Here is a 12585-nt window from a genome sequence, read left to right on the forward strand (position 1 = left end):
TCGGGATTGCTTCAACACGGCGGTGCGCAGGAGAGCGATGACGGAACGAGGGTCGTCGCTGCCTATCACGGCGCTGCCGACACGATCATGTTGGCTCCTGCTGAAGCAAACACGAGCATGAAAGAGACGCTCAAAAAAAAAAAAAAAAGTGACTGAACTGAGAGGTGCTTTTATTTTGTTAAGATTCCTTACCTCTGCACACTTGGAATTGTATCCGGGCCGACTCCTCCGTCTACTTCAAGTCTAACGAAGGGAACTGACTCCTCAACCAGCTCACCTGAGTCACATGCACAGAAGTAAAAGAGCTCAAAAACCGGCTTAACACATTTCTGCAACACGATTACCTGACATTAGCAGGGCCATGAAATAAAACTATAATAAAACCAACGTGTAAGACTAGAAAGTAAAACTAGAGTTAGTTTTACATTTTTACACATGTCCAACAAATACACAATGACCTTGTGGAGACATAGTTACTGTTTATACAACTTGTCCATCCTACCCACAATTATCTGGCTGAAGGCGGCTCAGTTTGGCCGCCAGGATCTTGGTCGCAGCTCCACCAGCTGTCTGAGCTCTGTGCTCTCAACACGACAACTGCAATGCAGTGCGAACGGAGCACGCATCTGTAATTGGGGTGGCTCGCAGAGAGTTGGCTGGGCGTTTATTCTTTTTCGTCACAAAAGGCAACTTGTTTATGTATTCTCATAGCAGCAAAAACATGATTTACGAGCTGCTGCATATTTTGTGTCTGTGTGTGTGCTCTTTTGTGAAGGTTTTGGGGATGTGGTAATCATTAGGAAAAGGGAAAATTTGCCATACAGGTGGTTATAATTATGAAGACTTCTTTAACTTTATTCTCTAGCACTTGCAGCTATATAACTGCAGCACAACACTGAATCAGTAGGTTGCATTTAGTTCCACCATGCCTCCATATGAACACCACGCAGTAGTATAATCATGTTCAATGTTTGCTACTTTGGCAACAACTTACCATACAGGATGTTTGAAACAGTGTCACCCATTTTTCAATTTAATCTTAGTCTATGTCAAAGTTCATTCTTACAAATCATTTTTGTTAGTCATATTTAGTCGACAAAATCCCCAATTTTTAGTCTAGTTTTATTTAAAACAGTCTTTTTCTATTTATTTTTTGTTATTTATTATTAATTCCAGTTCACCTGTGTTCACAGCTAACATATTGATTAAATGTCTTGATTGAATTGAATTGAATGAATTCATCTAGTGTCTGTCTGGTGTTCAATACACATTGATTCATTTTTATATACACAGTAGAACACTAATTTTTCTCCCAACATATTCCCATCCATCAAAACGAGGCGTTGTGACTTTTTCTCTGCTTCTAAATAATGGAAATGGGACCACACGTCCAGTCTTTTCTGCATGTCTCCTGCATGCTGTTTGTTTTCAAGCCACAGGTGCGAGAGCAGCAAGAGAGTATCAAACGTGTGGCCGTGACATTGCCTACGGTAAAAGAACTTCTGGCACAAACACATGACAGCAGGACTGGACTTTCTAGACGAAAACAAGGAGGACGTTTTTGTTTATTTTTTTAGTTCTTGCGTGACATTTTCGTCTCGTTTTTATTCGTCAACAAAAACGCACATTGGCACAATTTTTCGGCAGTGTTTTTAGAACATTGTATCGTCTCGTCTCAGTCAAGGGAAAAAGGCTCGTTGACGAACATATTTCGTCTCGTCTGACGACATTAACACTGGTTTGAAAGTCTAGTTTGTGTCGCTGTGGTTGCATTTTTTTTTACTCTACCTGTCATTCTTACCTTGGGCATCATGTCCTCCATGAACTTCTGTCCTCCAAAGCCGGGTTCGACCGTCATCACCAGAGCCATGTCGATCTGGTTAGCCCACGGTGCCAGCTCTTCGACCGTAGTGCCAGGCTTGATGGCCAAACCCACCTGCAAAACACACACTGTGTCAGTATGAAGATGTTTTTGTAGCTTTTCATACAAGCTTGAATCTAATGATTCTTTTGTTTCACTAATCGGTGAGCGTTTCTTCTCTTCTCACCTTCATGCCACTCTCTCTTATCTCCTTGATGAGGTTCCCAGGGTTGGTGGTGGCCTCTAAGTGGAACGTGTACTGGTTGGCTCCCGCTGCAGCCATCGGCTTCACCCACTGCTCCGGCCGAGACACCATCATGTGCATGTCTGCAACATAAAAATAAAAAAAACACTGTCACGACACTGCTGCTGCTGCTGCACTCGACCACAGACACGATTCAATTCAATGGGATAACTGAGTTAAGGGTTCTCCCATGCATGTGTGTGTGTGTTTTCTCTCACCAAAAAAAGGGTCTTGGCCTACAGACTTCCTCAGACACTCTACCATGGGATGACCAAATGTGAGGTTTGGGACAAAATGCCTGCAAAAGGAAACAAAAACAGACATTTAACTTGCAGCTGTGGTCACACACACACACACACACTCATGTTGCACAAACAGCTTTAAAACCAACATCTTGCACAAGTGTGCAGGAAGAAGGAACAAGTGTGTTGCAGCCAGATAGACTCTGCTCTATAAACACTGGCTTAACTTCTGGCACAGCCTGTTTGTCGTTAGCCAACTTTAGCTCCCACACACTGGGACTTCCCATTGCGGCGTGCTAGCCGTTAGCACGCTAACTTCTCCAAAGTGCCTGACGCACTGACCCGTCCATCACGTCCAGGTGCAGGTAGTCCGCCCCGCACTCCATCATCCGCACGCACTCGCTGCCCAGACAGGACAGGTCGCTGCTCAGGATGGACGGACCGATCTTTGCACTGTAAGCCATGCTGCTGCTGTTAGAGCTGTTAATGCTGCTGCTGCTGTCTGCACGCAGCCACAACATGAAGGGCAGCTTCCGCTGACCGACCTTTCACAATAAGATACACAAGGAGCCCCATACACAAGCCTCAACCTCCTCAAGTCTGATTTCAAATGTAGCTTTAAAAATATATTTCAGACACAGTGAAGGGATGTGTGTGATGAAGCGTGTTTATAAAACAGGACACCACGTGGGATAAAAAGACACGTGTTTATTTTATTATTTATTTGATCATGTTTATTCTCTGTTCAGAGGCGAAACTATTATTAATGCAATATTATTATTAGTAGTAATAGTAACAGCAGCAGTAATAGTAGCAGTAGCTGTAGCAGTAGTAGTAGCACTAGTATTTGCAGTATTAGTAGTAGTAGCAGTAGTAGTAGTAGCAGTAGCTGTAGGAGTAGTAGTAGTAGTAGTAGCACTAGTATTTGCAGTGGTAGTAGCAGTAGTAGTAGTAGCAGTAGCTGTAGGAGTAGTAGTAGCAGTAGCTGTAGGAGTAGTAGTAGCACTAGTATTTGCAGTGGTAGTAGTAGTAGTAGTAGTAGTAGTATTTGCAGTAGTAGTAGTAGTAGTAGTAGTATTTGCAGTAGTAGTAATAGTAGCAGTAGTAGTAGTAGTAGTATTTGCAGTAGTAGTAGTAGTAGCAGTAGTAGTAGTAGTAGTAGTAGCAGTAGTAGTAGCAGTAGTATTTGCAGTATTAGTAGTAGTAGCAGTAGTAGTAATAGTAGCAGTAGTAGTAGCAGTAGTAGTAGTAGTAGTAGTAGCAGTAGTAGTAGTAGTAGTAGCAGTAGTAGTAATAGTAGTAGTAGTAGTAGCAGTAGTAGTAGCAGTAGTATTTGCAGTAATAGTAGTAGTAGTAGTAGCAGTAGTATTTGCAGTATTAGTAGTAGTAGCAGTAGTAGTAGCAGTATTAGTAGTAGTAGTAGTAGTAGCAGTAGTATTTACAGTAGTAGCAGTAGCAGTAGCACTAGTATTTGCAGTGGTAGTGGTAGTAGTAGTAGCAGTAGTATTTGCAGCAGTAGTAGTAGTAGTACCAGTAGCAGTAATAGCATTAGTAGTAGTAGTAGTAGTAGTAGCAGTAATAGCATTAGTAGTTGTAGTAGTAGCAATCATTTATTCATTTATTTTTAAAAAATATACATATATTCGTGAGTTGTATTTTCTGATCAAATCTTCTTCTTCTCTCTATAAAGCAACACTTTACTCACTTCCGGCATCACCCTAAGTGTCAGCTGGTAACTTAACAAGTCCGCCTTCAAAATAAGACTGCCAACTTTTTGACACTAGATGGCACAAATCTCATACGGGTAATGAACTCCTGAACTTGGCTTTCGTGTGAACAGACGGGTTTTGTTTGAGAAGATTGCAATAATAATGTCTCCTCTCAGCTTGTCTCTTCATGTCACAAAAACAACTGTGTGAACGCTTGTTCTTGAACTTTTTTTTTATGCCATAACGTCTTTGTGGCATGTTTACAATAATTAGATGCAACATGTTCCTGTGAAAGTGCAATTGTCCTTTCTATTCTAAAAAAGGATAATAGAAGGCAAAGGCCTCTTCTAAGATGTTGGGTAATATGGGTGTATTGTGTTTTTTAGTAGGACGCATTGTTTTGTAATGTGGGACACATTTAAGAAACTGTGTAAAAAGTTATAAAATTGCCAAACCCTTTCTCAATTGAAATTATACAGCTTGCTCTCTTCTCTTTGCTTCTATATTCTGTCTGTATCTGGCCACTTATTTCGTGTTTTACCAGTACAGTACTCACTGAGATTTCACAGACTTATTCTTGTCAGCCACCATCCTCCATCTGTCTCTCATTCTGCTGTGCCATCACTTAAAATAAGTGTGTCAGTACAACTAAAGAGATAGTTTAATCGCTGCACGGAAGAAAGATATTTTTCACACTCGGTAAGGTGCTGTAAGGACACAGGCATTTAATGATATAAAGTTGTCAGGGATTTAGAAAAATAGGTTTTATTGATTCAAGCAGTTGGATGGATGGAGAACAGGTTACCCCGCGGGGTTACTATTGTCTGCCAAATTCCTGTGATGAACCTATTCCCCAAACCTCTTACAGAAATGAGAAAATACCTCACACCATTGGAAAAGCATTGATCGTCCTATATTTCCTGACGGCAACTTAAAAATGAACAAATAACAGAGACAGGGACAAAGTGCAGGTATGAAGTGTTAAATCCTGAATAATACATTCATGTCACATACGTGATCATGTCATGTTTAAGGTATGATTCGTTGATAAGGAATCTGCATGTTGAAATTAATCCCAGATGTCTCATAATAATTGCATATTCTGTCTTCTTCAGTTTGGTGTCGGCTCCTCTGAGATAAAGTTTGCGGCAATCTTGACTGCACATTAGTTCGAGTTATTCTTTGCTTGATTTCTTTTTTCACCTCCATCATCCTGGACACAGTCCATTGAATTGCTGTGAATGTTTTTCAGATGAGTGCGTAAGTTGTTGTGATTTATAAGAAGCAGATGGCTGAGGTTTCAAAAAAGCCTCTGCAGCACTGTGCCGAAGCTCAGCCCACAAAGAGCTACACTCATATACCCAGACTGGCTAAACAGAACCTGACATTTATGGGTTTTACCCACGTTTTGCCTTACTGTGGCAATGATGGAAACGTTGGTGGCACGGCGTGCTCTTGGCTCGACAGGAAGATGATATATACGTTTTTTGAGTGGGGTTGAGGTGGAGTAAGTTGGCGTCTCAAAGAACTGGGGCCTCAAGAGTCTCAAAGGAAGGTAGTAAATAAGTTTCAGGCTTTGACAGTCATTTTGTAGCTGGGTTTTATAAGTCTGTCTGTGCAAAAGTTTGCTGTGTCTCTGCTTCTTGAGAGCAGGGTTGATGTGGTAGCCAAGGAAGATTCCCTGCAGCTCATTAGATGACAATTATCTTCCTAACTAAGATAAGTGAAACATTATTTTGAGCAAAATGAACATTTTGGACTTGTTAAACAATTTATTCCCACAGAGGATGATGCATTGCACCAATCGGGTTGACGCATTCGTGTTTTGTCTTTAAGAGGGGTCATTCTTTCTCCCGCAGACGCATTCGTCACAGTTACTGTAAACATCTCTAACACAAAGCACATCATTTCAGCCAACTATAGGCTTCTGTTTACTGGAGGTCCCTATTAAGGACACCTTTTCTTGTTTTAGTGAAGGGAGCTCAGGAATGTGACTTGCAGTCATTTTCAGGATGCTCTCAAGCTGTTTTCTGCTGCTCACTGCAGACACATTCACATTTTCAAAACACTCCAGAATGAGCAGTACTGTACTGTCACATATATCCACACAGTGTCCGGATAACGTTTATGTATAAAGTAGGAAACGCTTTCACAAAAACACAATGAGGAATAATATGAATTCTAAACAAAACCTTTAAGGTAGCCCCCATGCTGTCATGCACTCAGCTATACATTTCCTTTTCTATATATGCTGCACATTATGTAGGAATATAAATAAAGCCATTAGTGCAACCTTAAGTCTTTGTAATACAATCTCATCTTACTAGAGGTGTAAGTCTGACCCCCTCCAGATTTAAAGGCAAGACTTTCTGATTTTATTTGGATGAACAAAAATCTGCAAGTGTGTGTATATAGTATACATATCCGTGGTGTGTGCTCCTAATGAGCTTGTGGGTGAAAGATTTCTTGTTACATGCATTCCTGGATATCAGTCATCTGTGAAGACAATTAAAAAAAAAAAGTCTTTTGTTGAAAAGTGGAAGACTAATCGCTTCCATTCCCGGCCTGTACTAAATGAACGTGTGTTCATTTTCATCTGTATTAGCTGTTGCCATTTTCATCGTCTCAGTGTGCTCCAACAAGGTATCAGCACTTTTTCATTAAGTTGTCATACGGCTTCATCAGCACTTTCGATTGTATCCCTGGAGGTTTAGTTTTAGCCTTTTCGGTTGGTTAATTAACTGCTTAACGCGTAACAGCGTGTATTAAACGTGTTTGAACTTGTTTAACTTTGTTTTGAAGTGCATCATTTACAGACTATAAATTAATTTCCTTGGTAAATCAATAAATAGCAAGCTCAGTCGCACCTACTGACCTACTTAGTGACAACACGCCCTGAAACACACAGCTACCTGCATTGCAGTTGTTTATCTGCAGGGGAAACGGTGTGTTGATTAGATATAGGAAGGAATTCCTATATCTAATCAACACGCCGTGTTGAAGAAGGAATTCCTCTGTATGCTTTAAGCGCTCTTCAAGATGTGTACATTTGCATTCAGCAGTATGCGAGCTGCAACCTTGGATAAGTCGGGTTTGCGTGACCTTTAACCTCTGTGCTAGAAGATAGGAACGGGACTGGAGGCGGTGCTGCTCTGCTTCTTTTTTTTCTCCCCCAGTGGAATAATTCATAATTAAAAGTTGGTGCACGTCCAAACTTTTCATGTATTATCTTGATTCAAACCTTCCTGCTGCTTCCCTCCAGCAGTTGACTCTAGCCTCCTGAGCAAACAGATAGCAATGAAGCACTTTCTTGTGATGGTCGGAAGGAGAGCGTGGAACATGTGTCCTCGCAGCCTCTCGCTTCCTGGACTTTATGTCATCGTGGTCGGGGTCTGTAAGTGGAAAGGGAAAGGGTGGGGTGCATGCGCTGCCTCCCTCCGCTAGATTAATGTCCCGCAATCATGTTTGTTTTCCTGCTGTCAGGGGGTCACACGAAGCATGTTTGTGTGCGTGCGCCTTCAGTTTAGATGCTCAAACTTTCATTGGAAAAGAAGAAGGAAACATTAAGTAAAGTTCACTACTCAGGGAAATGCAGTACCCGTAAAGACTTATTGTGCCCTGTGGACCTGTAATCATTAACCACATTCAACTCAGACATTAGAAGATGGAAAACTAAAGCTGTGTTCTTTATTTCTGTGCTGCTTGGCCTGTGATTGCAGGACTTGGGACATTCTTAGTGTACACTGCAGTATGTCACATATTTATCTGGTTAGACGTTGTCCAAATCTGTGCATTGTCAGAATAATTAACTTCATGCAAATGGCATTAAATATGTTTATGTCATGGTGTGTATTCTTCTGACATGACCTCAACTTTATGTACCCTGACCGCAGCACACTTCAGAGCACTAGTGGCCAGCAATTGCCTGTGAAAAAAAACCCTCTGGGGAGAAACGGACCCTTCCTCTAGTCATAATTTAGTGCTTTATGGAGGAGAAAGTGCCACTTCAAAGCACCAGAAATGAGACCACAGGGGCACAGATGACATTTAAAAAATAACAGCATGTGGTTATGAAAGAATAAAATCACAGATTTATTCAGAATATTTTGGAGGATTTAATACCAGTAACCCACCGAGTAAATTTATGGGAGCAAAGCTTACCTCCCGATTTCATAAAAAAAATCTAATCCACTTGGTTTAATCTTTAATATTTGAAGATATTATGGATGCAAGGGGAGTGCTGAAAGAAAAAAAAACACAGCAGAGTTTAATATTCACTCACAACATGTGCTCCTCGACTGCAGGGGTTCGGTTTATGAAAACGGAAAATCCAGTCCTAATAAAATTTGCTTTCCGAGATCAGACAGAGAGATTTTCAGATATCTTATATTTGATATATTTATTGCTTTCTTTCTTTCAAACTAGTGTAACCCTGTATTTGCCATATTTTGCTTTAAGCCAGTATCAATCTCAATTAATTTCCCTCGTGCTTTTTTGCTTTGATACTCTAATACACAAATATGACACAGACACATCCCCTCAAGCCTTTACAAAGTTAAAAGAAATCTGAGGACAAATCTGGGAATAAGAAAGCTTTTTTCTCAGTTCCTCTTACACCGTGGTTTGTTATCCAGTGTGCAGGCTGCACTCTGAGTGAATCATGAGGATTCTCTCCTCTGCTGGGAAGAGGTTAATGTGCTCATGGTACTAAGAATACATCATGAGCATCAGCTGCAGAGCTTTGCTCAGCTGTGGAAAAAAAGAGCGTTTAGGAAACACTTTGGCACCAGCATACATTGGATTTGGAGAACTCTACTCACGATCACATGATCCAAATGAGACCATAAATCATGACTCCATCTGGTATTTCCAACAGCTGTTGGACCCACTGTGGAACGTATTTAAGAAATTCTCCAAAATCCTTGATGCATTTCGGTATTTCAACTGCAGCACGATAGGTAACCGGGATAATACACAGATGCATACAAGTTGAAACATATGCACTTGTTCAATAACTTAAAACAAACACGCAGGCACTAACTCTCCATGACGCTCCGTCTTCCTGTCTTTCAGGGTCAAATAGTCCCCTGACAGGATTTGACCAAGATGACTCTCAGGGGAGGAGAGCAGGCAGTGAACCACCACGCTGACTTTTGAAGTTATTAATTCAAACCAAATATCTCTTTAACTGGCATAAAAACCACAGCTGCTGTCAAAATCACACACTATTACGATATGTAGGGGGATCAAAGGAATAGTTACACACAAGGCTGTCAGTGCTAATGTCGACCGAAAGCTGAAACTTCCTACATATATTCAAAGAAAACCATTTGAGAACTATACCGAAGTCTATCTGTGTTTAAGACTTTAACGCACAACACTTGACATGTTGGATTACCATCTGTGGCTGTGAGTGGGTGCAGATGTATTGGCAGTGTAAGTAAAATGTGAAATTACGAGCGAAACTACAGCGAAAATCCAGCAAGTCGTAAAAAAAATCACGATGAACCTTACCCTAGTGACGTGATGTCACTTAATGTCAAGGTATTTCTGATGCATTGTAACGCTCAGGCACTTCAGTCATCTACTCTAAATGCCAGGTTCTCAAGGGCAAGCGGCTTTCTCTCCAGATCCACCTTTGTTTATTGTAACCTTTATTTAATCAGGTAATCTCACGGAGCTCAAGATCTCTTTAGCATGGATGCAACCCAACAAAGGGGAGGCACATCCGAAAATCCCTGAGCGTCGATATTTCATAATGCAATAAAGCTACAGCTCGCATGCGATATGACACACCGAGCTATTGTGCTCTCCCCGCTGTTAAAGAAAGAACCAACCCATACCTCCCGTACAGGGGCAGACCAAAGTTAATCTCTGTGATGTCGGGAAAAATAAGCAAATTTATGATGCCTGTCACTGCAGAAGCATCACAGCTTGGATCGCTGTTGGAATTTATACTCCTTCTGAGTCTTCAGTTCTGGCAGGGAAACGCGTGAGCGCTGTTATCAGGGGAAATTGCTCATTCCATTAAAAGAAACAGAAAGAAAAAAAAATGGTTGGTGTGAGTAACTCCACACACATCCTGACAAAGCGTTGTCTAATTAACCTCACACAGAGAATGGACGGATGTTTGATGGGTTACGGCCCCCTGGAGACACACCGGACCTACGGGAGCACTTCGCCAAACTCAAGGTTTTATTGTGGTAGCGTTCCTTCCATCTAAGTGTTCTCATTCAGCCTTTGGATATCCTTTGAGGTATTTTTCTCTCCTGCTTTTCCTGCTGCTGGTTGGCAGCATAAAAGGCTAATATTGACTTTGCTGATGTGTTTTTGTTTGGCATGGGAACGCTTCAGGCCTTTGGCTAGCGCTGGCCTCTTTGAGTGGCTTACCAGAGGGGTCTGGCAGATATCCAGCATGTATAGCAGCTAATAATGGACTCTGCTATAAAGCACTGCTCTGATCATCAGATGAGAGAAGAGGGAGTGGAAAAGAAACAGCTATATTGGTGCAAGCTGCTGTAATTTGGGTTAGTGTATATGCACAGCATTGCATTAAAAAATGTTATTGGAGTTATGGTGTTATCCATAGTGCTATCCATAAAAGGCAAATAAAAGAGTTTAATAGATTTACAGAGATTAATAGAGCATTTAACCTGGCCCCTGCTGGTTTCCTGAAGCCCGAGCAAAGAATGCTGGAGAACAGCTCCATGGAGGAAGGTGTTTTATCTTTATTGGCAGGAAACATCCCCTGGCACTGAAAGAGAATAATAGAATACAAAAAAATATGGATCACGGTTGAGGTGCAAGGATCAATGGGCCCTCTGCCAACAGACTTCACAAGCTACTTTATCAACGGGAATGGAGGCACAATAGGGAGTTGCGCGGGACGGAGTAAACCACAAATCCAGACCAGCCTTGACAAATCTTCTCCCCGCTGATGCAAAAACTATCTCAGAGACGAATGGAAATGCTGGCAAGTACTGAAGGTGATCCGCTCAGAGATGAAGTTCAGCAATGTAGCAAATCAGTGTTGTTTTTCAGGCTGTGACAGGGTGTTCCCTCATCGGGTTATGTAAGAACGAAAGCAGTTTGTGGTTCGTTAGGGTGGATTTCCCTTGAGTAAAATAACCAGTCCTGTGGGTAACTCATTAATTACAGCAACCGTGCTACTTTGAGATTAAGTCTCAGTTCTGTCATGACAGCTTGTGTTGTCGCGGTTGCTCTTTTAACCAGTGTTTTGAGTGTATTAAGAAAACTGTCACAGCATTAAAAAACTATATATTTTGATTGGATATAAGAACTAAACAGATTGGGAGCTTCCTTGTAGGAAGAATAATGTTAGTGAAACCAACATTGTGTAACTTCTCTAGGATAAAATAACTGAATGGTGCCTCTGTCATTTATTATTTCATTCTCTGTGTCTTGTACACACATTTTTGCACTATGAACTGCGTGTTTTCTGGTTTCCATCTGGCTCACCCTCAACTATGTGATTGACAGAGTTTCCTGATGGACAGTAAACTGCTGCAAAATATAGCTGCCGTTAGCTCAATCTTCTACTCAGGCTGCCTGGACTTTGAGCTTACAGCATCAGAAGTGTTAGTGTTTGTACCACAGGCATTTTGGACCACTGGATAGAGGAGGTTTTCAAGCCCGTGGCGTGGGACAATGCAGACAGGGAGCTTTGCTTGGAATGGGCACCAGAACCGGACCTTGGCGAGCAGGCAACATAGCTGAGCTCTGCAGAGTCAGAGCATGGCAGAGGCACAGAAAGAGGATGACCAGGGAAGCTAAGAAGAGGAAGAGTCACAGAGTAAATCTGGGACTGACTTTGCCCTCCCAGCATTCCCAGTTACCTGATCCGCTCTTTCACCAGCACACCTTTTCCACCATTCCTCCGTTAGCTCCACTGCAAAACAAACCAGCCCTCTCTACCCTCTAGTCTTTTGCCAGATCGTCTAAACAATCCTAGTAGTCTTTGTTCCTGATCACAGCCTGTTCCCAGTTCCACCAGCCTGTCCCTCGCTTGCTTCGCTGGTCCTCACTGATGGATTACCTGCTGACAAACTCTGCCTCCAACTCCTTACAAAGTAAACAATTGATTCTTTCCTGAGGTCCTGTTGCAGAGTCCACATATCTATGTGAAGTACCACTACATTACATTTTATCCTCGATTGAATTCAAACGGCTAGAATAGTCCTTATGGAATAAACTTTGTTTTCTGAAGAAATACAGCTTTGTTTGGAGAATAAGGCATGTTTGCCGTCTCCAGGGGAACCGGATGATAAGAGAGATATTATTTTCATTTTGTTTTGATGTTTCCACGTATGTCAACATTACATCTTGTTAAGAGACCACACGCATTCTGCGAAGATTGAGCGGACGATGTGACTGCTGTAAACAAACAAATACTTTTACAATTTGTATTAACATAGTTATAAAACTGAAAACAAACACAACGGGCCGATGCGTCTGCAGCGACTCGCTAAAAAATGAGAACAAAGTGCACGAGCAAAAACGCAGTTTGGT

The 12585-nt window shown here is 41.6% G+C and overlaps 1 protein-coding gene across 1 annotated transcript in view; it reads right to left on the bottom strand.

Moving 5' to 3' along the window:
- Window positions 1-2894, bottom strand: part of rpe (ribulose-5-phosphate-3-epimerase) — a 5291-nt gene extending 2397 nt beyond the window's left edge. Inside the window, exons 1-4 of the mRNA XM_019263119.2 lie at window positions 2690-2894; window positions 2324-2403; window positions 2049-2188; window positions 1802-1936 (exon numbers count right to left, since the gene is read on the bottom strand). Coding sequence (XP_019118664.1) covers window positions 1802-1936; window positions 2049-2188; window positions 2324-2403; window positions 2690-2868 — 534 coding nt within the window. The 5' untranslated portion in view covers window positions 2869-2894. The remainder of the gene's footprint in view (window positions 1-1801; window positions 1937-2048; window positions 2189-2323; window positions 2404-2689) is intronic.
- Between the last annotated feature and the right edge of the window lie 9691 nt (window positions 2895-12585).

This window comes from Larimichthys crocea, chromosome XVIII (assembly GCF_000972845.2).
Source record: "Larimichthys crocea isolate SSNF chromosome XVIII, L_crocea_2.0, whole genome shotgun sequence".
Lineage (NCBI taxonomy): Eukaryota > Metazoa > Chordata > Actinopteri > Sciaenidae > Larimichthys > Larimichthys crocea.